The sequence below is a fragment of the Colossoma macropomum genome, unplaced genomic scaffold, assembly GCF_904425465.1.
Source record: "Colossoma macropomum unplaced genomic scaffold, Colossoma_macropomum, whole genome shotgun sequence".
NCBI lineage: Eukaryota > Metazoa > Chordata > Actinopteri > Characiformes > Serrasalmidae > Colossoma > Colossoma macropomum.
Genome location: NW_023494806.1, coordinates 33,667,120 through 33,694,494, shown reverse-complemented (window position 1 = coordinate 33,694,494; position 27,375 = coordinate 33,667,120). Strand labels below are relative to the sequence as shown.

Genomic DNA, 27,375 nt, shown 5'->3' with positions numbered 1-27,375 from the left:
ATATATATATATATATACACACACACACACATGTTTCAATAAGCCAAATTGAAATAAGGTGCACTCGATCAGGTGCTAATGATCTTGGAGGAATCTGTCTTATTTAAACCTTGGATATCTGGTCTTGTTTGCGCATTGTTACTGGAGTGTGTACTATCATCACACCTAGATCAAAAGAGCCTTTGATGCTATCAGAACGAAGGCTGTTGATGCCTATGAGTGTGGGAAGGTGTTTTAGAAGCTTTCCAAAATACTGGAAGTCAATCATTCCGCTGTCCATGAGATCATCTACAAGTGGAGAAGATTTAAAACTGTTAACATGTCCCAGCCAGGCCAGCCCAGCAAATCTAACATTAGAGCAGATCATAAAATACTAAAAGAAGTCTAAAAGAAATCTTTAAGAACCCTGACATTTCAACACAGGGTGTGCAGGTAGCTCTTGCCATGTTTGACGGCAAAGTGCATGCATCTACAACTAATTTTGACCGACATAGAAGGTGCACGAGGAAGAAGCAACGTGTTATTGACAGATGAGCGAAAGACAGAGTTGTTTTGCCAGAGCACCAGAAGCCATGTTTAGTGAAAACCAAAGACTGTGTTTAATCAGGAGGAACCTCATACCAAATGCACAGCATAGTGGTGGAAATGTTATTGTTTGACGCTGCGTTGCTGCCTCAGGGCCTGGCCAACTTGCCTTCACAGAATTGGCTATGAATTCTCTTTCATACCAGAGAGTGCTTGAGAAGAATGTGAGCTCATCTGTCAGAAAGTTTAAGCTGAAGACATGGACCTTCCAAAAGGATAATGACGCCAAACATAGAGGTAAATCTTCTAAGGAATGGCTCAAAAGGAAGAAATGGAGAAATGAATCCTGGTGAATTGCTGTGGGGGGATCTGAAACAGGCTGTACATGCAAGAATCCCCCCAAACATTGCACAGTTATTTATATATCCTTGTCTTTCATTACTTTGGCTGAAGAAGTCTTCGACAAGAAACTAAAGGTTACACATTTTATTAGATACAGTTTTGATATTCTATTTATTTAGTTAACAAAATGTTTTAAGCTAGCTAGCTAAACCATGGAGCTTTGTTTTTTTCCATATACAGTTCAAAGCTAAACATGTGCAGAGAACTGAAATTAAGAATCAGAATGCGCAAAATAATTTGGTTCTAGTAGAACGAAACCACTTTCTAAAAAGAAATGACCGGTGATACCCAACCCTACTTATTAGTCATTCGATATTACCCAAACAAAAGATGGTTACCCCATCTGCAGAACATTTCACTTAAAATCTCATGATTCATTCTCATGATCTCCACCCACTACTTCATAGAGAATATGATGTGATGAATTGTGCTACCTTGTCGAAATGTCCTACCGTAGCACATATTTCTAGATGGCTCCGTTCATAAAACTCCAGGCAGGATATTTCCATAGCTTAAAACACCTTAATGAAATAAAACCTATCAGCATTAAAACTTTGAAGCTGAAGCAATCTTCTTCTTTACTAGCTTCTTGTTCAGAGTTTCCCATTCTTTTCCGCTTTTCATATGTTTACATAAGGCTATATTTTCTTGTTTATACGAACAAAAAGTGCATAATGCTGCTTTCATTTGTGGTTTTCAATATTAAATTGCAATATAAAAACACTGTAATAATACTGACAACCCTGATAATAAAGAAAGTAGCACAACGCAAAATCCGTATTATTCAAAAATCCAGGTAAAGGGTTTAATCTCTGGAGAAACGAATGCATTTGATTCTTTAAGTCATTTTGTAATGTGTCATTTTCACAGCGTACAACCAGAGCTGATGACTGTTCTTAGCTCCTATCAGTGGGAGGGAGAGAAAAGCCCACAGTGAGAGATGTCAGTGAAGAGGAGAGCATACAGGTATGAATTAACCACAAGTGTCTATAGAAAAGCATCAGCCATGAGCTTGCTGAAGACTTACACCTCCGCACAGCCTTACATCAGGGCTGTGGTGACAAGGCAGCCGTCACTTAGCAACAAAGGTAGCGAAGGCGAACATGCATTAAGGCTGAACCCTCTCACATTCTGGTGCGCGGCAGTAAGAGGCTGCACACAGGCCGGCTCTGAGGTGAGCTCTGCTGGAGAGGGGGCAAGCAGGACAGACACAGTCAAACGTGTAGGTCCATCGGTATCATGATACATATCAACAGGGAGCAGGAAAAGGCTTCAGGTTAGACAGCTTGTAGATACGTTAAATGCACAGAGACTTTAAAAAAGGTTTTGCTAGACAAATGTTAAAGTATTTGGTGACCATTTTTTCAATGTGTTAAAACGAATCCGCATATTCCAACCTGAGTTTGTCCAATTTGGGAAATGATGGAAACTGTTGTCTCGTGAATTGGTGGGTTGATGTCACGTAGTTTACTTAGTTGGCACTGCTTTTACTGACATAGTACACACACATATACATACTACATATATATATATATATATTAATACGTATAAAAAATATATATAAAAAAAATATACATATAAAAAAGTTGGGACGCTGTCCTAAATGTCCTAAAAAACAGAATTATTTTTAAATATGTGTCCATTTTGAATTTGATAGCTTATACTCTATATTTTTATTTTCAAAATTAACTTAAAAAATCCAGATTTTTTATGTGGTCTCAGACTTTTGTACCCCACTATATATGTGTGAGTGTGTGTATATACACATTTAGATATACAGTTTTTTTTTGTTTTTTGTTTTCCATTCATTTATATTATTATATTCTATATATACCTATTAATCATTAGGTAACACTATTTGGACGGTCCATTGTAAATGCTTTGTAGATGCTCAGTATATTTTTGAGTAGCATTCAACTAAATATTTAATATTATAATACAATATTAAACGCAACTGAACTCGAAGTTGAGTGTGGAGGATTCTATTAAATCTATCCCTAATCCTAAACCTAACCCTAACCTCAAGGCAAAACCTACACCTACTCCTAAACCTAACCCCAAACCATAATGTTGTTGATAATCACCAGAAAGTTTGTTAATGATTAAAGCATCTGTAGTTCATCTATAGAGGACCATCCAAATAAAGTGTGACCATCATCATATATACACTCACACACATTTCAGGGTAAAAAAGCATTACAGCACAAATTTAATCCCATATTGCTACAGTGTCTCAATAAGTTGAATTTGATATTCGCCTACATTTTGTTAAGCTTGCCCTACCTGGCAACAGTTGCTACGAAAGCCTACATTTGTGGGCGAAGCACTGATGGATCAGTTGTGCAATACATATCTTTGTTTCTCAAAGCGCTGCTGGCGAAGATTTAAAAAATGGACCCATTACATTATTCAATGGTTCTTCTAAAGAGGACAGAACCGTTATGCCTCGTATATGTGTCACACCACACGCTACCCCATCTTTTCTATCTTAAATGAGTAACTTCAGTGAAAAGCAGTTCTTTATCAAATTACATGAAATCATATAATTTGAGCATAAAGCTCTCTTACAGCGGCACCTTCTTGAAATGACAAATTCTGCCAACTGTCAATCCAACATTCCTTCCATCTCAACTAATACATTTGTTTCTCGTAGCCCACCATGCTTCTCACATGGATTCTAGCCCACTCACTTGGCCACATCCTTGTTGCGAGGTAACAGCCAATTTAAATTTCTTCAAAAAAGGGGCCAATGTATCATTAGTGTGCAAGCTAGTTTCTCAGATTAGAAGATCATGCTTTTGTGGATCATGCAAATTGACCTTGTGAAGATCCTGTGATCTACGCATCAGCTACTTTCAGGAAAGACTGTTCGATAACACTTTATTTGAAGGCTACCTACATAGGGACTTCATAATACGTGCACTGAACAACGTAACTATAAGGCAAAGAATGAGTTAGAAACATCATAAATCAGTTCTATGGAAGATGCTGATGCCCTCAAATTAAAATGATCATTTCCATATATTCTTTTTCCTATATTGTGTCTGCTGCCATTCGGATCTCTTTATTAGCTTCTTAATAGAAACTTCTGAACTTCAACTCAATTAGAAATACGTAAAACAGAAACACTATATGGCCAAAAGTATGTGTACACCTTACCATCACACCTATATGAGCTTGCTAAAAATCCCATTCCAAAATCATAATATGGAGTTGGCCCCCCCTACAACAGCCTACACTCTTTTGTGTCTGTGGGAAATTGTGCCAATTCAGTCAAAAGAGCATTTGTGAGATCAGGCACTGATGTTGGATGAGCTTGGCTCGAATTTTGGCTTGGAATTCACAAAGGTGTTCAGTCAGGGTTCTGTGCAAGCCATTGGAGCTATCCCATTATCCCTCCTCCACCAAACTTTACTGTTGGCACTACAGATTCCAGTAGGTAGCGTTCTCCAGACATCCACCAAATCCATATTCGTACATCAGACTGCCAGATAGAGAAGCGTGATTCTGAAGATCACTCCAGAGAACGTTTCCACTGCTCCAGTGTCCAGTGGCGCGTGCTTTACACCACTCCAGCTGACACCTGGCATTGTGCATAGTGATCTTAGCTTGTGTGCAGCTACTCAGCCATGGAAACTCATTACATGAAGCTCCTGACGCACAGTTATTGTCTTGATGTTGCTTCCAGAGGTAATTTGGAACTTTATAGTGGGTGATACAACAGAGGATAGGTGATCTTTACGCACTACACGCTTCAGCACTTCAGTGCCGCTTAGTGAGTTTCCGTGGTCTACCACTTCGCAGCTGAGCTCTTGTTGGTCCTACACACTTCTGTTAATAATAATAGCACCTACAGTCGACCGGGGCAGATCTAGCAGGGCAGAAATTCCTCAAACTATGTCAGTGCCACGTTAAAAGTCAGTGAGCTCTTTAGTACAACCCATTCTACTGCCAGTGTTTGTCTATGGAGAATTCATGGCTATTTGCCTTGATTTTACACCTGTTAGCAATGGGTGTGGCTGAAACACCTGAACTCAACACTTATGAGGTATGTCCACTTTTGGCCATATAGTGTACATGGTGTTCTTAATTTAAAGATGAATTTTTTTTATTCCTCCTCCACTGCCTGGGCTTTCCAGATTGATCACAGTCATACCAAATCAAATGGGGAAAGAATATTTTAATGAGCCAAATTTATTAAGACAGATAAATCTTCTGTCACTGTATTACAGCCAATCAAATTATATGGTCTTCGCCAAACTCTGCCTTCTTTTCCCAAACCTCCAATCACTGCATGGCAACTGCTGCTACCCCTCAAGCCTTCAGTTTGTTATTAGCGTCCAGTCATGGTTAAAAGATGTAACTGTGAATGTTTAACTTTGGCTTTCAAATTTGGTATTTACAATGCTCTTTTAATACAAAAGCTGAAATAGGCTTTGTAAAAAACATCTAACGTTATGTCAGAGCATCAGTGGTGAGCTATGAATGGACATGAACATTTTTCATGGCTGCCGTGGAAGTATGTTTTTGGTTTTGATGTTTAGGTTTAGGTTTTTTAAGCTTTCTGTATTGTTTCCCATGCCTTTGTACATCTCAGCTTTTTCTAATATAAATTGTGAAAGATGCAGTGGACTCTCCAGGTAGAATATTTTAATGGCTTAAATCACCTTAATCAAAAAAGCCTACCAGCATTAAAACTATGAAGCTGAAGTCGGCTTCTTTTCACCAGCTTCTTTTTCTAATTTTCCCGCTCCACCTTAACTGGTACAGCACTTATTGTAACACCTCAGGCACCATAACGTAACTGCTGCACCATTTAAGGTGGAACGCGAAAATTCAAACAAGGAGTTGGCGAATAGGAAGCCAACTTCAGTCTTGTATTAAAACTGCAGGTAAGATAGTTGGACTAAAAGAATAAGATATTCTGACAGCCTATCAGCTTATCAGGGGTAAGTAGTAATATTAAGCTGCTAATTATGTGGAGGCACTGTTTTCAAACTAAAGTAAGGCCTAAACTGCCTTCCTAATTGCCAGCTTTTATTCGAATTTTCCATTTCACTTTAAATGGTGAAAGGATACAGGAACCCCAATGTAACTGCGGCACCATTTAAGGTGGAACAAGAAATTCAAAAAGGTTTGCTGAGTTGTACCATAAAAAAATAAATTCATAAACACATAAACAAAGAAATAAAATGAAAGGGATTTGTCACCTATGAATACGTTGACTAATCAGTCAATTAGTCGACTTAAAAGGAACAGCCCTAGCCCATCCAACGGTCAGCACCCTCACCTGTGATGGGCGCCTCCACTTCCAGCATGCATTTCTCCTGCCGCAGGATGTTGGCGCCCTCGTTGATGATGCGAAGAGCAACGTCCTCCTCCACACGGCCCTCTTTCACCAAGTGGCTCTTTAGCAGCTCCGTGTTGGGCTTGCCATCCACGAATAGGTCTTTCACGGTCAGCCGCTGATGAGGGGGCAGGGGCACCGCTGTGGAGGGAGCACAAACAGTAAGAAATTTCAGTCCAAACTTAAATACAACATGAGAACATTCTGTCCAACCCACCCCGACCTACAACCCAACAAAATCCAGTCCAAACTCGACCCAAACCCAACCTCCACCAACCGGAGACCAAATAAAGCTTGACACACCTAATGACAGTGCCTACTGTGTTATCTTGACAATGTCAAGGGATTTAGTTAGATAAACAAAGTGCAGCCGTCCAAAAATGAGGTTTAAATTCTACTTTAACAAACATGTTTACCAATCACTGCCTTCTAACATAATCCCAAAAGTTTTAGCTTGGATAAACTACATAATGGTTTTATGCTGACCTCAGGTGACATTCCTGCCATGACATGACTACAGTGTGTCCACGCGTGGGGTAAATGCAGGCCAAACAGCCTCTTTTCACACTTATGCATTGCATTTGAAAATGCAATCACTACTGTAATGTTTTCCCTACTATGACAACTTCTGCTGCAACCAATAAAATGGTCTACTCTGTAACGTGAGAAACCGACTATGACAAAGTCAGACATAAAATCGAAACCCAATATAAGCTTAACAAATACGTGGGAAATTATGTCCAAACATAAAACAAATCCAACAAGCTGGGTTTTGTCGGGTTTAGACAGATATTTCAAGCTCTAGCACTTCCTCCATACAGAAATGTCTGCAGATGGGTGCAACTATGGGAACACTCCCTGGGTCAAATTCCATGTTTTGTTGATGTTCTAAGTGAACACCTGCTCTGCAGGGAACACACTTCATTTATTGGCACATTCTGCATTCTGATTGATTTGATAAATTAAACATTAGACAAAAAATTAAAACATAAAACGTGGCCTGTACAAAAGTTTTTTTTATATTTTTTTTTTTCCCAATTTGTTAAACTCAGCAAATAAACACAAATCGTGCACTAAGAAGTGCAGATAAATGCCACATTTAAGTGTGTTCCCTGTAGAGTATGCGTTCATTTATTGAGAAACACAACAAAGCATGTCATTTTACCAGGGGGTGCTCAAACTTTTGCTTCAGTATTATGTGAATCAGGCTGTGCAGCTGTGTAGCTTCCATTCAATGTTTGCCATACTATTTTAGTGTTTCCTTTAAGCTCATATCCCAAAGGTTTTCATATTTGGTGTGAATGTAGTTAAAAAAGTCAAAGGCAAATAATAGGGAGCAATCTCAGTCTGGAACCATCAGTTAGAAATGTGCTTGTTATTACAGGAACATTCTAGTTCAGAGTTTAATGCGTTATTTGTTGTGTTTCGCAGTATTCTGTAGCGCAGCGCTGCATCCCTCAGTCTCATCGGTTAGATGTAATTTTATTTGAAGGGGGAAAGTGGGTTTGGGTCATCCTTCATTTAGAGGGGAAACCATGTCACAAAGGTTGCAGGGCTTAAAAAGATGCTTAAAATATTATCCACAGCTCCAAAAGTCAGTATGTACATTTACACAGTTGACCTAAGATGAAATAACACTTTTCCCTTATGATTCTGATTTTTCTTTTTTAATCCTGTTTCAAAGTCGCTCTGCATCTGTAAAACAGCTCGACATAAAAAACAATTTTTTTTCACATTTGAGAAACCATTTTTAATATAAAACAATATTTTTAACCAAGGAGGTTAAGAGGTTTAACTCAGGAATTTGTATAAAACATTCATATTTACTTTTTTATATCATTAACGTTAAACTACATTTAAAAAATATATATTTTACTTCAAAAATATTATTTGTCACAGAGATTTTGGTCACTGGTGTTATCAGGACTCTTATTTTACATTTTAACACAGTATTTTCAGCTCTATTAAACTGCTTCTTTGGGTCGAGGCTCATCAGAGAGGAAGCATCTCAAGGCATGAGAAGGCAAATCCACACCGGTTCACCATATATTTCATTAATTTATTAATACTTTTGTTTATCAGGCAGCACAGAACTTCTATGTGTCACCAGTGTTATGTGCTTTAATTGCTGGGTAATTGGAAATTTGTCAAAATAATGTCAAATATCATTTTATTACTGATTTTAAATAGTTGCACAAGGTCACCTGACCAACAAGCCAATTTACAAAATCCTCACTTTTAACCAGAATGTCACTGGAGTCACAATCACTGGTGTTACACCACATCGTCACAACACCAGTGACTGTAAAATATGTTTGGAATTAAGATCTCCTTTTTGCATATATGATGGGACATATTAAGATTATTTCATTTTCGGGATGAAAGAAATTGATTTTTTAAAAAATGTATCCACCAGAATTTCTACTCCAAATAGAGAATGACTCATATGTTAAACACAAGTTTGAACACAACCACCTCCCACCTTCAAAATACATCATCAGAAGGTTGTATCTACTTTTTTCTGGTCTTTCACGGCACCTCTGGAGGGTGTTCCTCCCAGGAGAAGCACGTCTCCAGTAACTTTTGCTGGAATATCTCATAACCTCACTATTGATTGAGCTTTTAGTTACACAGGCCACGGGAGGTTTTTTGAGACACTCCACACCTAATCCCTCACCTGAGCTGAACCGCCAGGTAATCTAGTTCGTCAAAATCCCTTAGCGAAAGTCCAATAGGTTGCCATGGAGAGAGAGAGAGAGAGAGAGAGAGAGAGAGAGAGAGAGAGAGAGAGAGACGGCTCAAGATCTGTTATAAAATGGATGTTCAGGCAGTACATTACGTCTCTGAGGATGAACTTTGGAGCTTAAAAGACGTCCAATCAATAGAGGCCAGAGCTAAGCTGAGTGATCACAAGATCGTTTTTGATGGAAGGTTTTGATCCGAGGCCTGCGACATGATTTAATTAATGAATTGCTGCGCGTGAACGCGCTGGAAATCAAATCATCTAAGACCTATGGGACATTCCGGCAAGCACTTTAATATTCTGATAAGGTCAGGAAGATACCCATGAGCGCAATAACTCGTGGCATTCTAGACAGAGAACCTTAAAGGGCCCATATCCCACATTTTTCAAGACATTTTACTTTTTCTGTATTTTAAAATCCCATATATTTGTGTATTTTTGTACCAAAATGAGCTGTAACTCATTTTCACATGGCAATTTTCTGACTGATCCATCTGTAAACAGGCTGTTTTTGTTACTGTGTCTTTAAGACTGATGTGTGTCAATGGTGTGACATCACAACCACTGACTTTAAAGGGGAATATTCCTTAATTTCTCAACATCTCTGCATAATTGCAGTCACTCAGAGAGATCTGATGTAATATGCTTCATTCTAGAAAAACGTACTGTGGTGATACGAACCAGATATCTGAAGTTTAGACTGGTATATATAAGTGTGACATCACAATGATTAAATTTAAAGGAGGCAAACCACCAATTTCTCAACATTTCGGCATAATTTGGCATAAAACTCGCCAACAATATGCTGACTCAATGAGTGCAAACTTATTAAGTTAAGAAGTTCTAAACTTCCTCTGGCATCAACATCAGCACAAAAACTGCATTTCAGGAGCTTCATGGCATGAATTTCCAAGGCCGAGCAGCGGCATGCAAGCCTTACATCACCAAGCACAATGCCAATGCGGTGGTGTAAGTCACGCCGCCACTGAACTCCAGGAGAATGCCAGGAGAACATTACCTGCCTGACTGCATTGTGCCAATTGTAAAATTGGTGGAGGAGGGATGATGCTATGGGGTTGTTTTTCAGGGGTTGGCCTAGAACCCTTAGTTCCAGTGAACAGTAATCTTATTGCTTCAGCAGACCAAGACACTTTAGACAATTGTATGCTTCCAACTTTGTGGGAACAGTTTGGGGAAAAACCTTTTCTGTTCCAGCATGACTGAGCCCCAGTGCCCAAAGCAAGGTCCACAAAGGCATGGCTGGGTGAGTTTGGTGTGGAAGAACTGGACTGGCCCACACAGAGCCCTGACCTCAACCCCATCAAACACCTTTGGGATGAACTAGAACAGAGATTGGGAGCCAGACCCTCTCGTCCAACATCAGTGTCTGACCTCACAAATGCTCTTCTGGATGAATGGGTGAAAACTCCCACAGACACACTCCAAAATCTTGTACAAAGCTTCCCAGAACAGTGGAAGCTGTTATAGCTGCAATTCCATATTAATGCCTATGGATTTAGAATGGGATGTCATAAAAGCTCCTGTAGGTGTAATGTGTCCCAATACTTTTGTCCATACGGGGTACGTTTATATAAAGGTGTCTTTTGAAACTTTAACAGTGTTTACATACTACATCAGTCTCTTATTTCAAGAGATGAGGAAAGATTTTCTTCAGTTGTCCATGATATGGGCCTGTTAATGCTTGAAAGTTATGACATGAAATGGGTACAACTACGCTGTCTGATGCATTGCTCTGATAAGATTTTTGACTAAAACTTATTTTCATAAAACATATTCATGGCAGAGAGATACATGCAGGGCACTGTAAAATAGTCCCCAAATAAAACTTAATTTGTTCAGATTTACCACTATTTTACCATCATCAACATTACATAAACAAACTCAGAACACGTGCATGTCCACTGGTGGTTTTGGATAGTAAATGAAATGGCTATATTTGTGTTGTAGACATGGTGACCCCCAGTTCCTATCACCACCACTGTAAATCTGAGCCACTGCACTGCACCATTTCACATCAAACCACTCTGAATGACTGTTTACACTGACTGAAACTGGCAAAAAATGTAAAAAAAAATCAGGGAAATTCCTTTTAAAACAGGCCATTTTACAGCTTAGCTTCCTTCCATTGACTGCGTGGAGTGAATTTTATACATCCTGATGCTCATTTTGAAATGCATTTTTTTTTAAAAGGAAATGCAAAACAGAATTCTCACATTTTTTAAAAATAAGAGTTTGATGTAGTATGTAAATGCATATATCCGCATATTCATCCTACAGCAGTGTAGTCCCGGCTACTCACACTGAAGTATTAATGAGTGTTTCAGCCTGAACTGCTTTCTGAATGAAACACAATACAGGGCAGCTAATCAGAACAGAGCTCATTTACATATATCAGTCTTGAAGGCGTGGTAACAAACAGCCTGTTGAATTCTAAAGGATGATGAGAGGTGGACACACAAAAATAAAATAGGACTAGAAAAGTGATACAGCATGATTGCACAGCCTTAAAAGAGGGTTGTCAGGGTGCTGCCACATGGTTACTATGGCATTTTAAATGGTTGCTAACATGTCAATAACTATTTATTATCGTATCCCAGTTGGTTGCTAGGTGGTTGCTAGGGTATCCCAAGTGGCTGCTAGGGTGTTGCTAGATAGTTGCTATGGTATCCCTTATGCTTCTTAGGGCTATGCTATGTCGTTTTTATGGCACCTCACATGGTTACAAGGGGTTTGCCAATGGACTTCAATCATCGTGATATAAGCTGGGCGCACAAATCGTCATTTAACGATGATTGTACGAAAACCATACGTCCTATCAAAAAGCTGTGCACAAGCACACCATTCCCGATCAGGCCAGACATTCCGAAGTTGGAATGGTGTCGATATCTCGAAACTCTGAGACGAGTTAGCTGAGAGAAATCCTGAATAAAAAGAAAAAAGTGTCAAAAAATGAAGATCATCCATGTTTTGGTTTTTTTCTGTGACTGTCCACTCAACATGCTATCATAATTCACAAAGAGTAGCACTTGTAAAGCATATTCAAGACTGTATTCATCTTCCTGGAGAAGTCCACTGCACTGGATGACTCAAGGTGAGACTGTGCCAGGACCAAGATTCACAAGAGGCACGAACAAAAGCAGGAAGCTGCATGAAAAGTCAAGGTCTCCCCACGTTAGCTGCTGGCACGCTAGCTCTCTCAGTGCGTCCGTCACAAAGGCCAGCGTTGAGGTTGTCCCTTCCACCCTGACCTCATTTGCATGTGCATGACATGGTGTGTGCGTGTTGGCCACTCTCTCTCTTGCTCAGAATATCCACGTGAGGCAACCAGAGTCTCACTGAGTCTTGCATTAAAGCAGCAGGTTGGCAAAAAGGAGGTGCCACATCTCCAAATATGGTGGGATAAACTTCTTTGGGGTAATGGAAAAAAGACAACTGGGACACTGTGTATAGTATGCACTAACTAAAACTTGGTTTAATGCAGTGAAACTTTAATGCAACTAGCTGTTGTGAGTTGCATGCAACAAAATTTATGTGCAACTTCAAAAGCAAAGTTGCACGCAACACATTCAGTTACTCCACTAGTTAAGTTTTTTGTGCACTGTATTGTTTTTGCTATAGAAAGTCATCTGCGGGGTGTAACTGACATATTTGCAGCATTTTCAGTCTTTATAACATTATTTTTTCCAGCTTCCATTTGCTTCTGTAACTATATACCTATCTTTTATCTAAGTTTCTATACTATATGTTTGACTTTTAAATCTGTTCTGTATATGTTAAGCCTTTGAAAATGAGTATTTAAATAGTCGTTTCTATGAATCTAGCTACATAAATCTTGTTAAAAAAGAATAAATGATGGCACAAGCAACCATTGTAATAGCTGTTGGCATTAAATAGCTAGTTAAGCCAGCAGGTTACAGAAACGTTAGCTTTGAGAAACTGTTTGTTGTCATGTTGTTGAAAAAGGAACTCATTTTTAACCATCCAGTAAACTCTCTTTTTTCACGTTCTTGTCTACTGACCCAGTAAAATCAATCGTCTGAAAGGATATTGCTTGACATGATCACGTCATGTGTCACCAGCATTTTGAGTCACTGTTTCATGAAACTTGTTCCATGAGGTTGAGACATTTGCATCTGTTGAGTTTCAGTGTAACAAGTGCAATTTAGCTTCATGTAGGTTTCAAGCAATTTAAGCTGCATTGCATTTTATCTTGTTAAGCCTGACGTTCAGCATTACATACAGCATAGGTCAAAGCCAAAATGCAGCAGGGAACTCTTAGGGCCTTCTAGGCCTTCAGAGCAGGCCTAATGATTTTTTACAAACTAAAAAATACACGTCAGAAAATTATCCAATTTTTTTTCTCTGTAGTATCAAGGTAAATACAGCCAAGCAGGCTCTCCCATTGGTTAAGAATTCAGGAGCTGGACTGAAGGCCTTATACTGTAGATTAACTACCAACTGTAGATTAACTTGGTGAGTGAGACCAATGGGACCAAAACACTGCTGTAGGCCTTCTGGAAGTTCTAGATGCGTCAGTGACTGTGAATACAAGTTGTAATCTGACCAGGTTTTAGTTATTGTTACAAATGGAAAACAACAGCAGTCCTTTACTAAAAAGAGAGTCCTTTACTGAATGAGTCATTGTTAAAACAAGGTAAAGTACATGTCTGACAAATAAAACATTTGAAATGTCTTCTGCAAGCTCCCCATGGTTAATTTAAAATAAATGGTCATGTGCACCATTATTAACATTTACTACTACGAACTTCATGGGATTGATGGCAGCAATTAGCATTAGGAGTGTTTTTTTTCTCTGATTTTGTTTGGGCCCAATCTCCAATATTCATGGTTCACCACTGCGATAATGTAATAAAATGTCAGTGAAAGGTCAGTGAGTGTTGGTTGTTGTAACCCTGTTCACCGAAGCTCAGATAGCTAACTTCGCCAGCTAGCAACATCGAATCATAACCAAGTAGCAGTAAGAAATACTGCAGCTAACTTCCTAAAAGCTGAAAGATAAACAGTGATCAAGTGCATAAATATCACTCCGGCAGCAATGCAACACTACAAAGCAGCTGAAATTCATTCATTTTTAAATACAACTGGCAATTTCCGTTCACTAGTGTGTATGTGGTGTTTCCCTGCATGGATGGGTTAAATGCGAAGGTGAAATTTCCCTGTTGTGGGACTAATAATGGTTTCATAATCTTAACTTTTATGCAAATCAGGAATGGACTGATGTGGCGATTACCAATAACAACCGAGTCACGACTGTGAAACAGAAAGCCCCTTTTTTTGGTTCCTAGACATTTGTTCCTACAAGACATACAGGAACAGCGACGATGCCTTTGCTGTAAAGAGACGATGATCACGAAGACCAAATACTGTTTTCTTTGCACTCTGACTGCACAGACAGTGATGCACTATGCAGGAATTAAATTTACAGACAAGAAATTTCTTTCCAAGAATTTTATTTTTAGCGGGAACGCATCTGATTTGTGCTTGCCGTCAGTAAAACCATGGCAACCAACAGACAGTTTCGGTTAAGAAACGCCCACAGGCCAGGCGATGAGTGACAGGTTATGGGTTAGAGAGCTGTGGCCAAACACACAACTAAACACGAAAATGTGCAGGTTTCATTTGTCCTGCCTCCTAGCTGGTTCTGCTGCTGAGTTTGACTGTCTGTCTGTTCAATGGTCCAAGAAGGGGTCACTAATCTTATCCATAAAGGGCAGGTGTGGCAGCAGGTTTTCATTCCTACCAAGCAGGAGCACATCTTATTAACTAAGCATTTGTTTGAAACTGACCTGAGACATGAGACCACCCAATTAAGCAAGCGGAATCTGCTTGATTAGGACGAAACCTGCGGCCACATCAGCCCTTTGTGGATAAGACTGGTGACCGCTGGGTTAGAGAGAGTACTTTTTTTCTGAAATAAGTGGTGCAAACTCAATCAAAAAGCAGTGGAGCTTCGGCCCCAGTACTTTGAAAAGTGGTTCTTTCCGCATTATTAACTATATGACTAAATCTTCGTACACTTGCTTCAAACTGTGTCGGGTTAAATAATCTCAAATAGACTTATGTGGTTTCAGTATGTAAGCTGTATGCAAATGTTTGGGCACCCAAGTCAAATGACATGTTTTGTTGATTTTTCAAAGTAAAAATGAATTAAACCAACAAATAAATTGAAATTGTGCACCGAAATTTGCATAAAAGTGCCATATTTAAGTTTGGTCCCTGTACATCATGTATTTTTTTTAATTTACAAATTGAACAAAATATATTGTGCATATGACTGCAAGCATGACATACTGTTATCTTGCAATGACACTGAACGGCTAAAAACAGTATTAATGACCATCATCTATCCATTTTTGTCTATAACTAGTGCCAGAAACCAGTGGTTGACTCAACATGGTTTGAGGCAACTGTATGATGATTTAGGCATGCGATTTAGAGAGTGTTCATTGGTGGGGTATAAACTTCCATTACTTCCCAGTTACATTAGCCTCATAGCTCCAATACAAAACTAAAGAGGACACTAAGCATTTCTTTGCTGATTGATCTACATTTGGCATCATTCATGGCCGAAACAACGGAGGGATTTTCAAAATACGGAGGCGATGCCCCACCACTTTTTGAGTTCAGACCACTTATTACCACAAACAGTTGCATTTTCTCCAACTTCAGATACCAAATACGTCATGGCTGATCAAAGAATGCCAGACTGAAGCAAAAGTGCTTCAAAATTCGGGTGCAATAACTAAAGTATTACAACAACCAAACACCCTGGGCATATAAATTGCCAGCAGCTTTTGAAAACAAGTCCCAAAGGGCTAGGAGCTTGTTTTCAAAGATTTGCTGCAGTAGCTCGCGTTTGGAGGGTGTTGCGTCGTGACAGTGGGAGACACACGGGGACGGGCGTTTGACAGCTCTCCCCTAGATCCGTCAGCTGTCTCGAGCGTGATCGGAATGTCGAGGCAATCGCCGCAAAGCATGAAACAAGTCTGAGCTGTTTGTCTCCTCAACCATACCCACCTACGGCGAGCCACATCAATCTACTGAATCATACAATCAATGAGCCGTGTGTGCAGAGGGGGCAAGACCTGCGCTTCAAACCGGCTCTGTTACACACCAACGCAGACTAAACTAATGAAACAGATGTGCAAACCTGTTTCTTTGAGATCAATTAAAATGGCTTGTGCACTTTCATGGATATCTACTTACACTCGTTACAGCTGAGTGATATTCCATTTCAACAGAATAGCACACAATGAACTATATTCTGTCACTGATCTCTGGGGTAAGTAAATTTTGCAAGCAAGTTAAACTTTGGTGAACACTGACATGCAAATTCATGTCTTTTACCCACAAACCTACTACTTTGGCTGTGTTGACCTCAAACTTTTGGAACCTCCAAAATGGAGAACGCTAACTTAACAAAGCGCTAACCTTTTACCATTTCTTTCCCACTGGCTGTAAATAAACAGATGAAAAGAGAGCTGGTATGATACACAATCAGGAAACTGTATTGTCGCATCTTTGTATTTACCTTTACTTCTGAGGTTATACTGCTTTTGTGGTTTTACTACAGGGGTAGCTTGTTAACTGCAATGTGAGCTGCATGGCTAACTGCTGCTGCACACAAGTCACCCCACTTGAACCAACCATGCCAGTTATCAACACTTTCTCGCAACAGATCAGAGTGTAGCACTGTGCTGTGGCGAGTATGTACTTATCAGATATATTTATGTTCGCTTTTGTGTTTTTACTGTTTTTGGGAGGCGAATTAGCCAGCTTGCTAATTTCTCTGTTAGCTACACACAAGTTACCCCACTCCCACCAACTGTACCACTTGTCTACTGTTCTTTTGGTTGAAATTCAGTGTGCAGCATGATACCCCATGACTATATAAGTATCTGATATAATGATGTGTCATTATCGTTTATAGCTAGTGAGTTAGCTAGCTCACTAACTGCACAAACATTTGTTAATTTTTTGTGATTCTTGAGTTAAAAAATCTAGACATAAGCCCCATTCATACATCCGTTTTTATGCAGGTAAACTAGTAAATATTAAGCATGAACACAAGCCCGAGTTGAAATGCAAGTAAGGCGCCGCAATTTACCTGCAAGAGACCTCGTACGATTACTGCGAATGACCAATGTTGAGTTTTCAGATTTCAAGTAAAAAATGTCACCGTAATGTTTTTTGATATATGATTCTACTGGAATACCACTCAAGAGAAACAGTAAAATTTTGAACAAGTCTGTGTGGAGTCGCAAGTTTTACAGTCATATTCCTAAACTAGAGAATCGACTCTACATTTGCCAAAGACAAATAATAATTCAGCAGAAAACTCTTTGAACCGTGCAAAACAGGTCTGTCCATTCTTGTTCCGGGATAATTTCTGTCAAGTAGGTCAAATTAGGGTTTTCATTGCAGCAGATCATCCGAAGCAGGGCTGGCCACTTTAACTGAAAATATCAAATAGGAACTTCCCAAAAGCAGCAAAATTGTGTTTTTAAATGGTATCCTACAAATTCCCAGCATTTCAAACAATGCCGACTGCCAAAGCATTCCTCTGTGAATCTCTCCCATACAGCCTGCAACTGGCCAAAGTCTAAATTTGGTTCCAGAAGCTGGAACCAAGGGCGTGTCCTTAGGTCAGTCTCAGTAAGTACACGATGCCTCATCTCAAAGCAATTGGACATCCCTAATGCATGAACTACCAGCTAATTAATCATCAAATTCAACATTTTATGATGAGATATTTGTGGTCTTTGGTTCAGCCCAAACCTTAATTCTGCACAGCTGTTCTTATGAAGCATTCTTTCTGTGACTAACTATGGAAACAATGCAAGTTTCAAAACAGTTTATGACCAGATTCGCTTATCTGACATGGGACTGTTTGGGAGAGGATCAAACCCATAAAGGGAAAAGTCAGCTTGAATCAGCACAGTTAATATGTCTATTTGTTTCAAAGATATGGCAAATATCCACAGCCCAAAGAGAAACCTGCCAAGCTCCTTCCATAAAACAAGAATTTTATAAATCTACCACAATGCAAGTGTGTCTACACCCAGCGAATCAGTGCAAAAGGTATGTGACAGAAAATGGATGTAGAAAGAGCAGCGGTGACCTGGGATGTAATGCCACTGCTTACTGACTCATTTTGACTTTCTAAACTGTGCAGTGGGCACGAAGTTCGGATGGCAATGGAAACGATTATTGCAATTACAGAGCCTTTTGCATTTTGTCATATAATTGCCATCTATACTAGCTTCTTATATTACTGAATAATTTACAACATGCAAGTTTGGCAATATTTTGGTTTCAAGCCAAACAAATGCGGCAAACCACTGGACAGCATTGCATGCCATCTGTGCAGAAAACAGATTTTTAGCGAGGCTTTTAACACTGTTTGCAAGAACATCTCATGACACATCATCTAGTTCAGTATGCTAAACATGTGGTCCGTGGTCAAATCAAATGACTGACTGACAAAATCAACAATCTGGCACCCTTCTTCTGGACAAGCTCATCCATTTTACTCTCTATCAGAGAGCATATCTTACATACCACAGTTTCTTTTGTTCATTTGCAAGTTCCCTGAGCATTCTTTGCCAGACTGAAAATCTATGTTGTAATCTTTCCAAGTGGCGTTCAAAGTATGCATGTGTGTAGTTAATGGTGATGTTCTGTTCGGAAGGCCTATAATTACGAGCCAATTTTTCCTACTGTGAACATCTTTGAAGCAATCATAGCTTATAATGATTGTACGAATGGTAAGACAAGCCCCAAGACTTGTGGACACTCAGCAGGTGTGACGATGATGAACTTGCAATTCAAGAATGATGATGAAATGCCAACGTCAACATCTGACCCACAGTCACAACAACCCAAATCCTTGAACAGAACGTATGGATGTCCACTTGCTTAGTCTTGAGTTCCCCACAAACCAACAGCTTAGTAAGTTATCCAAGTACAGTTCTGAGGGCACGGGTGCATGGGGATGATCCTCATGAAGTCACTGTGTGGAGTTCTATTTTCATCTTACATACAGAAGCCAATGAGGCTGCACATCTATGGCCAGTCTATTCACAAGGGAGTGGGAGACTGTCCCCAACCCGGGATAAGAAAGGGTCATCTATTATACACCTCCTCAACTTCATTACCCTGCCATAAGGACAAGCAACCATGCTCCGACAACTGTGACGGTAAAAATAAACGGTAAGTACTCCTGGGTCCAAGAGGCAGGCTGGGAAAAGGGACGGTAAGCTGGGTACGAGCTCTAAGAAGAGATTAGGCAAAGCCTCTATTAGCCAGGGATTCCAGGACCAGAGACTGTTTATTTAAGGGCCTCGCACCACTCCAAACAAGATCCCGACCCTGAATTTCATAAGAAGAGACCTAGGCCAAGGCAGACGGGAAAAGCCATGCAATCGTTGCTGCTGCTGTCACCACATCCGGTTGAGCATGATTCTGCCCAAATGCGGGATAAAAAAAAGAGAGTAGCTGGTAATACTTTTCAGTTCAAGTCAGACTGAGGGCTTGCTATCAGACTGACACATAGCAGGAGGACATCCAGGTCAGGAACTCCCTGATTGACAAAGACCTTCACATGAAAAAAGTTCTCAAAAGCACTATGGCACTATAACTACCACAAGCTCAGTTCAAAACATTATAAAGCCAGTTTGTAACGCATTAACAGTGGTTTTCCTTGTCTGCTTACAGATTTTATGTACACTATACAGATCCTGTTCTGCATTTCCAGTTTGAAACCTAAACCCTGGTGATTTGAAAGGCAAATTTAACTGTGGTCTATTATGAGCGCATATACCTGTGGTTGGGTGACTGTAACCTCATTCAGGAGGCCTCTGGCCTTTACTGAAAGCCTGTTAGCAGTAAGTGCACTGTGATCAAACTAGACCCAATCTGAAACATTTTCCTAGATTGGTAAAGATTGTATTGTTGACAATCTGTGCCAAATATGAGCTGCTTCAAATAACCATAGAAATATATTCCATTATTTAAGTTGACAATTGGTTATTTAACTGAATAATGTAATGTCACAACTTTCTCAAAGATCCATCCAGCAACTTGGATATTAAAAAAAAGGAACTGCCCAAATCTGTCAGAATTTCTGCCTAACTAGTGAAATTCCCAGTGAACCTACATGTCTACTAAGTGTTTATAAGTAATGTTCATAATGGTAAATCATAAAACAAAGTCTCAGATATCGGACAACGTATTCATAACCAGTTCATATAACTCTGTGAGGCAGCTAAAAAACTTGACTGACCCATCCAGATAATCACGACTGCCTTCACGGATATCTCAACTTTTAAGAGTCAGGAATGTTACATTTGAGCTGAACCTCAACTTCACAGGGCTGGGGATTCCTGGCATGGGAGGCATCAGCAGTAAATTCCTCTCTCCCGTTTTTAAATAAATCTGAATCTGTCTCTCCCATGTGCAGTATCCACTGTTCCGAACTGAGCTGCTGGCTCCCTCTTGGCTACCCTTCATCCCTGGCTCTTCCAAATCAGGAACGCGAACGAGACATGATTCGCCTCCTGATTCGCCCTTTCCTTACCTCTCTCTGTCTCCCTGGCACATTTAATTACTTGCCCCTCATTCTCAAAAAATAAACACTTTAAAAAGATGGGGGTGAAATCATCCAGAAAGTCAGAGGAGCCTGAAGAATGTGTCTCTTGGGGTACTGGGCTGGATTCAAGCCGTTCTGCATCGCAGGCTGCCAGCATTAATGAGGTCTGACTGTCCTGGTGAATCAGAGCTGGTATCCACCACATGGGACCACTACAAGCGGAGAAAGGGAACCAGTCCCATCCCCACTATCTGTCCTGCCTTATAGAAAGCTTTGCGTGGGGTATGGCACTTAAATCTCACTCAGGTAGACATACCGGTCTCTTTTATACACTCTTATTCAGATACTTCTTCAATACCTTTAGACAGAGCAACACAATCACCCGATATTCTGTTGCAATTGTCTTTAAGTTGTATTGACTCCATACAGCCTGTCTTGACTCCAGGCTCTTATTTTATTTTTCTAATGTAAAACATTACATTGTGAAAAGGTACAAATATGCACCTTTTCTGGGCAAAGTGTCTACGTTTAAAACTCACTTAAGATGCACGATTAGTCCACTCTTGTACCTGTGATGGTACATTTATATTGCTGGTACCATTGTGAACAAAATGTTCTTACATTGTGAAAGTAAAAAAAACTTGATTATATTGATTACTTGATTAAGATAACAGCCTGAAAATCGCTGCTTTGCCCCGTTTAAGTGGCTAATTTTCCTCAATGTTGTCAACCAAAGAAGCTGTTGGTCAGTGTTTTGTGGATCTTCGTTTGGGGGATATCAAAAAAGGCCTGACACAAAGCATTTAGCCCTGTTTTAAAGAAGCAAAATGCTTGTTTACACTTCAGATAAGTTTAATCAACTACGCCAAGATACTTGCCGATTTAAGATATAAGAGAAAATTCCACTAAATTTTCACACACTCAATTGTTGAGATGTAAACCACACCACTCAGAGTGGTTTTGTGGAAAACAGCTTATTGTAGTGAAACTCACCAACTTTAAAGTGGTGGCAAAACCGGGGTCATGATGTACACAATGAAAATATATCCATAATTACCACTAAACCTACATGGATCTGCTGAGTTTTTATAAATAACATTGATGATGATAAAATAGTGATAAATGTTGAAAAAGAAGTTTTTCTTTGGGTGCTAATTTCATTTGCATGTATCTCCCCACCATAAACAGATTTTTTAAAAATATCCTTTAGGCTAAAACAAAACCAAACCAAAACTATCCTAAAACTATGTCTCAGCCATCAGGCAGTGCATTCATAACCACTGTAATAATGTACTTTCTGTGAGGAACTCTTCAAACGTCTGGTTCCTATCACCACCACTGCGAACAATTCTGACTCAGTAAGGTTCGCTCGAATGGCGTACTTTGCATCAAACCACCCTGATTGACTTTGTTTACATCTTAACCATTTAATCATGCAGAAATCTTGGAAAACAGAGTAATTTCTCTTTACCAGCAGCAGACATTCTGTCAGACGTCAAACAGGCCAACATGGCTGGTGCACGGCAGCTGAGGTTCAGGTAAAATACACACAAGATGTTAAGGCTGTGTATTTTAACACTGTTTGTCTCCTTCCCTGTACAGCGCCTCAGCACAATTGCTCCTGAGGTAGCAGAACCAGTAAACATCCCCCATTTTCTCTCTGCTGATTCTGAGTCAAGAGCCACTCACACCGGAGCCCCAGACCAAACAAACCCAGGGACAACATTTCAGGCTACTGCCAACTTCTGCAAGCATGACATGCTGTGACTGTGACACAGTGGCCGCTTCAGAAATAGTCTTCCTCAAGACTGCAAGACACAACATTCGACACACCAACACATAACAATGTAATAGTGGGAGTAAAGAGGGAACAATATGTAGGTCCTTATTGGTATAAATGTAACAGATGTTTGTGATGTAAAACAAGATGATATGCAATTCAGAAATGCACACTAGAAGAAAGATAAGCTGAGTAACCTCCAAAAATGTCACTGTACTTTGGGTGGAGCAGACTTTTCAGAAGCAGAATTAAATCAGTGCAGGGGAATTACATTCATTTTTCAAAATATCTGCATAATTAAACAGCTGAGATGTAAACAAAGTTATTCACAGTGGTTTAATGTGAAATGTTTCATTGTAAAGATACGAAACTAACTCAGATTTCTTTACAGTGGTAATTAGAACCAGGGATGTCCACCACGCAAATATAGCCATTTTATTTACTACCCAAAACTACCAGTAGACCTACACATATCTCCTGAGTTTTTACAGAATGTTGATGATGGTAAACTAGTGGAAAATCTGAAAAAATAAGTTTTCTTGGGGAAAATGCCATGAATGGTTTTTAAAACATAAAATTCAGGCCAAAACCTTCTAAAACAATGTTAAGCTTTCTTTGGGGACCACTTTGCCTTGCATATATCTGCATGGATTAGACAAATATACATTCAGGCAGCATATTAATAACCACTCCATGTAATAACTTCCTGTGAGGGAGCTTTAAGAGGCACTGAACTCTTGAGACATCTGGTTCCTATCACCATCACTGTGAACAATTCTCTACAATAAGCCATTTCACAGCAAACCAGTCTAAATGACTTTATTTACACCTTAAGCAATTAATTATGAGAAAAAAAATCAGTGGAATTCCAATCTAAGAAGTTTGGCTAATGACCAGCTGACCAACATGGGATCTATAACAACTAGGACTATGTTGTTTTGGACAGCTTCAGGTGAAAACTGCAGTACAATCTAAACTAGCTTCACAGTTGGCCTTTATCTATGAAAAAAGGCATTATCCAAAGTAGCTGCATCGATTTAACACACTTTTAGCAAAAGATGGACTTCTTTTTGATGGTATCCAGAAGGTTCTTCCTCACACCAAACCATTAAACCATGCAAAGAACCATTTATATCCCCCCAAACGTGTTCTTTGAGTTGCCTTCAATGAAGAACCCCTTGAAGAACCACTTCTTTTTTTAAGAGTTCCCCAAGTAAAACTTACATTTAACGATACGTTCAGTGGTCGACTGTTTTTCTTTCGGTTCTTTGGCCGACATCTTCGTGAAATTCTGTCAGCAAGAGGAAGATTTAGGAAAACGAGGCTAATTATTCTCCGTGTTGCTGAGAATAGTCCGAAGTGACCGTTGGCCGTTGGTCTGCCAAGAGCCGTTGGCTTCAGAAAGTAGCCAGCAGCTCCTCCGCCGTGTCTGGACGAAAACCACTCAAATTCAGACGGTCAGTCCTGATTTCTGTCCCGAAACAAGAAGATAGAACGGCTAATTCAGTCAACAAAGAGGCAAAGTCCCGAATTCATGAGACGGAGCATCTTAATAACAGCTAGACCTAATTAGCAAACACCGACTAGCTTTGCCTGCTTGTTGAAGTAACGTTAGCTAGTCGATACTGAACGTGAGGTAAAAACACGAGAAAAATGTGGTAAAATTACGATGTTACTAGAAGACAGAGAGGTTCCCGCTCTCTCCGGGCTGTCATGGGCTCGTAGTTCGCCAGAAAGCAGCGTTTTCGCCCCCCTTCAGCTTTCTTTGGGCAGTAAATGCGGGGCAAAAAAAGATGATTAGGCTCCGCTGCGCTGCCCTTTCTCTCCAGCGCTAATCCGGTTTCCCACTTTTCACAGTCACTCTCTCAAACTCTGCGCCGTCAGCCCAGCCAGACTCGCCGCTTCAGCCCGACAAATGACCATTTCTTCGTCCCCGGCTCGCTTTTCTCGGACATATGTCCCGCGTCTGGGAGAGATTTCTATGATCTGTAACCATATGGCTTCCACTCACTCACTCACTCACTCACTCCGTCCCTCCCAGCTCTCTCAGATTAAACGCTAATCTCAAAGGACGCGTCCCAATACGCGCTGGCGCCCTAACTAGAGTGCTCTGGCTGTGTGGTGAATTCTGTTCGATCGGTTTTTTCCCCTGATTTTTTTGCTTACAACAAGTTTATGAAGGCTCAGAGAAGTTGTAGTACAGAAGTAACTACGGGTAACGTTTGTAATTCTTTAGTTACTAACTAGTACAGACTTGGAAGTGGTTGCTAGCTGTCTGTTTTGGCTTTGTATGCGGCTGTGTCAAGTCAGGGGCAGCTATTAGCCTACATGCTGTTGAGCCCCTGAAGTGACATGGTGATTTTTTCATAAGGTGAGACCGCGAATTTACATATTGAGGCCACAATTTACTATTCTGAGGTCATGAACTAATATATTGCAGCCACAAGTTAAGATACTCACAACTCGTGGCCTCAACCCCGATAGCAACATCACAGTAGGCCACGGTTGGACCACTGGCTTTCTCCTCTGCATTTTCCAGGTGGCCCACTGGTAGTTAAGCAGAGTATTAGACAAAATCGCAAGTCTAATTGCTCTTTTTCCACTCACAGTCCAATTTACTAATCTGTCCTTCATTTCTTTCATTTGTTATCCTGTGTAAATTAGTTTAGTAAGTAATTTTAACAGTAATACCATAAACAAAGCCGGTTCTACAGCTGTAACCAATTTAGTACTGAGTCAGCAACAATATTTTCAATGAAGTCATTTTATAGTTTGAGTTTTTTCCAAAATGGTTGCATTTAATGTGCATTTAAAATCTGTCTGATGAGATTGAAAACTAGTTAGGTTTTGTATGCAGGAAAGCATACAGTTAGTACGCCTAATCAAGTCTGTGGAACAATATATGTTTGTTATTTGGGAATTATAGTAATTTGTGGCTTCAATACATAAATTCATGGCCACACCTTATTAAAAATAATCACTATGTCACCATAGGAGCTCCACGAGAAATCTGAAAATGCATTCTTTGCTCTTTTGTTCATGTAAAGCACAACTATGTCCCCTTATTGACCTCAAAAAAGACCTTTTCCCAACGCTGTGCATTTTGTTTATGACCAAAACCACTTGAAGACATATGACTTTGTACTTATGACCTCCGTACGTGTAAGTAGAAGCTTCCAAAGATCCTTGAAAGAAACAGCTGGGGGGGAAAAAAACAAGTCCATGCTGGTCTGGTGTTTGTTTAGCGGGTCAACCAGCATGGTCATGCCATACCAGCATCCAAAACACAACATATGCTGGTTTTGCTGGTGTCCAGCCATGCTGGTCTCTGGGATGGCTTTTACAGTCCTATTTATTTACTAAATTAGCCATTTCATTTCGGTTTGGAATATCAACACTGACAGTTTGACCCATTTCCATACAGCCAACACGGAGCAGCTGACTGCATTCGACTCTTATAAACACAGTATTGAACCTCTGGAGCGCCCAGAATTCTGCGCAGTGGACAAACGTTCAGGTTAGGGCCCAAGTGCGCGCATTGGGACGCGCCCGGAGCCACTTACAGATTCCCTACAACATGGCGGAGGCGCAACTCCCAGCGTGATGACGTCACGATGACGCGATACGCACTGCACATGTGCGCGCCACACGCTCAGTGTTTTATTTTCCCTTCTGTGACAGAGCTGAACTACAGCTCAGTGAAAAGGTTCTCCAGATCCATAGAGAACGGTTCTATATACCACCAAAAAGGGTTCTGCTATTTTTTATGATGTTCTTCAAGGGTTTTAGTAAAGGTAAAGGTTCTGGTCAGAACCATGAGTTCTATATAGAACATTTCCATGCTTAAATGGTTCTTCAGATGGATGGAGAATGGTTCTATATAGCACCACAAAGTGTTCTGCTATTGTTTATGATGTCTAGTTTGCAACAATAGAACCCTTTTTTGTGCTATACAGAACCATAAACATATTATCCATCATTCAGAACTAAGTCTACACCCTTAAAATGGTTCTTCAAGGGTTCTTTAGTAAAGGCAATGGTTGTATTTAGAACCATAAGTTCATTTGCATGGTGAAAAGGTTCTTCACATTGATGGAGAATGATTCTATATAGCACCAAAAATGGTTCTGCTATTGTTCATGATGTCAAGCTTGCAACAATTGAACCCTTTCTGGTGCTATATAGAACCATTTTCATAAAGGTTCTATATAGAACCATATTCAACACATTCTCCACCCATCTGAAGAACCATTTTACCATGCAAAGAACAATTTAAGCATTCAGAACCAGGTCTACCCCCCTAAAATGGTTCTTCAAGAGTTCTTTAGTAAAGGCAATGGTTCTATTCAGAACCATTTTCATGCTTAAATGGTTCTTTGCATGGTGAAAACATTCTTTAGATTGATGGAGAATGGTTCTATACAGCACGATGTCAAGCTTGCAACAAGAGAACCCTTTTTGGTGCTATATAGAACCAATTTCAAAAAGGCTCTATATAGAACCATATACAACACATTCTCCATCCATCTGAAGAACCATTTCACCATGCAAGGAACCCATATTGAACAATTGCCTTTACTGAAGAACCCTGGAAGAACCATTTTTTTGTGTGTGTAAATGTAGAACCGTTTTAATTTAGTGCACTTGACGTTTCAGACTGAAGTCCAGAGTATATACGGTATATAGATGCTTAAATACAATTGTTAATATTTAGTAATTACATAAACTGAACTTCTTTTAATTTATTGTCATTTTTTTTCATATTGAAAAGAAATATAAAGTGTATTTATCAAATACATCTGAAAATATATGAAAATGGCCAAAAAGTACATTTTGCTTAATGTACTTCAGTGTTTGAAGAACATTTTGGAATAAAACAATATATTTGAAATGTATCTCACATATGAAAAACACAGTTTAGCATTAGCACACAGAGAAACGACTAC

The 27,375-nt window shown here is 39.8% G+C and overlaps 1 protein-coding gene across 1 annotated transcript in view; it reads right to left on the bottom strand.

Moving 5' to 3' along the window:
- Positions 1 to 24,464, bottom strand: part of ppp3cca (protein phosphatase 3, catalytic subunit, gamma isozyme, a) — a 61,479-nt gene extending 37,015 nt beyond the window's left edge. The window contains 2 exon segments of the mRNA XM_036597849.1: positions 6,218 to 6,415; positions 23,654 to 24,464. Of these exon segments, the coding sequence (XP_036453742.1) occupies positions 6,218 to 6,415; positions 23,654 to 23,708 (253 nt within the window). The 5' untranslated portion in view covers positions 23,709 to 24,464.
- Positions 24,465 to 27,375: the final 2,911 nt, after the last annotated feature.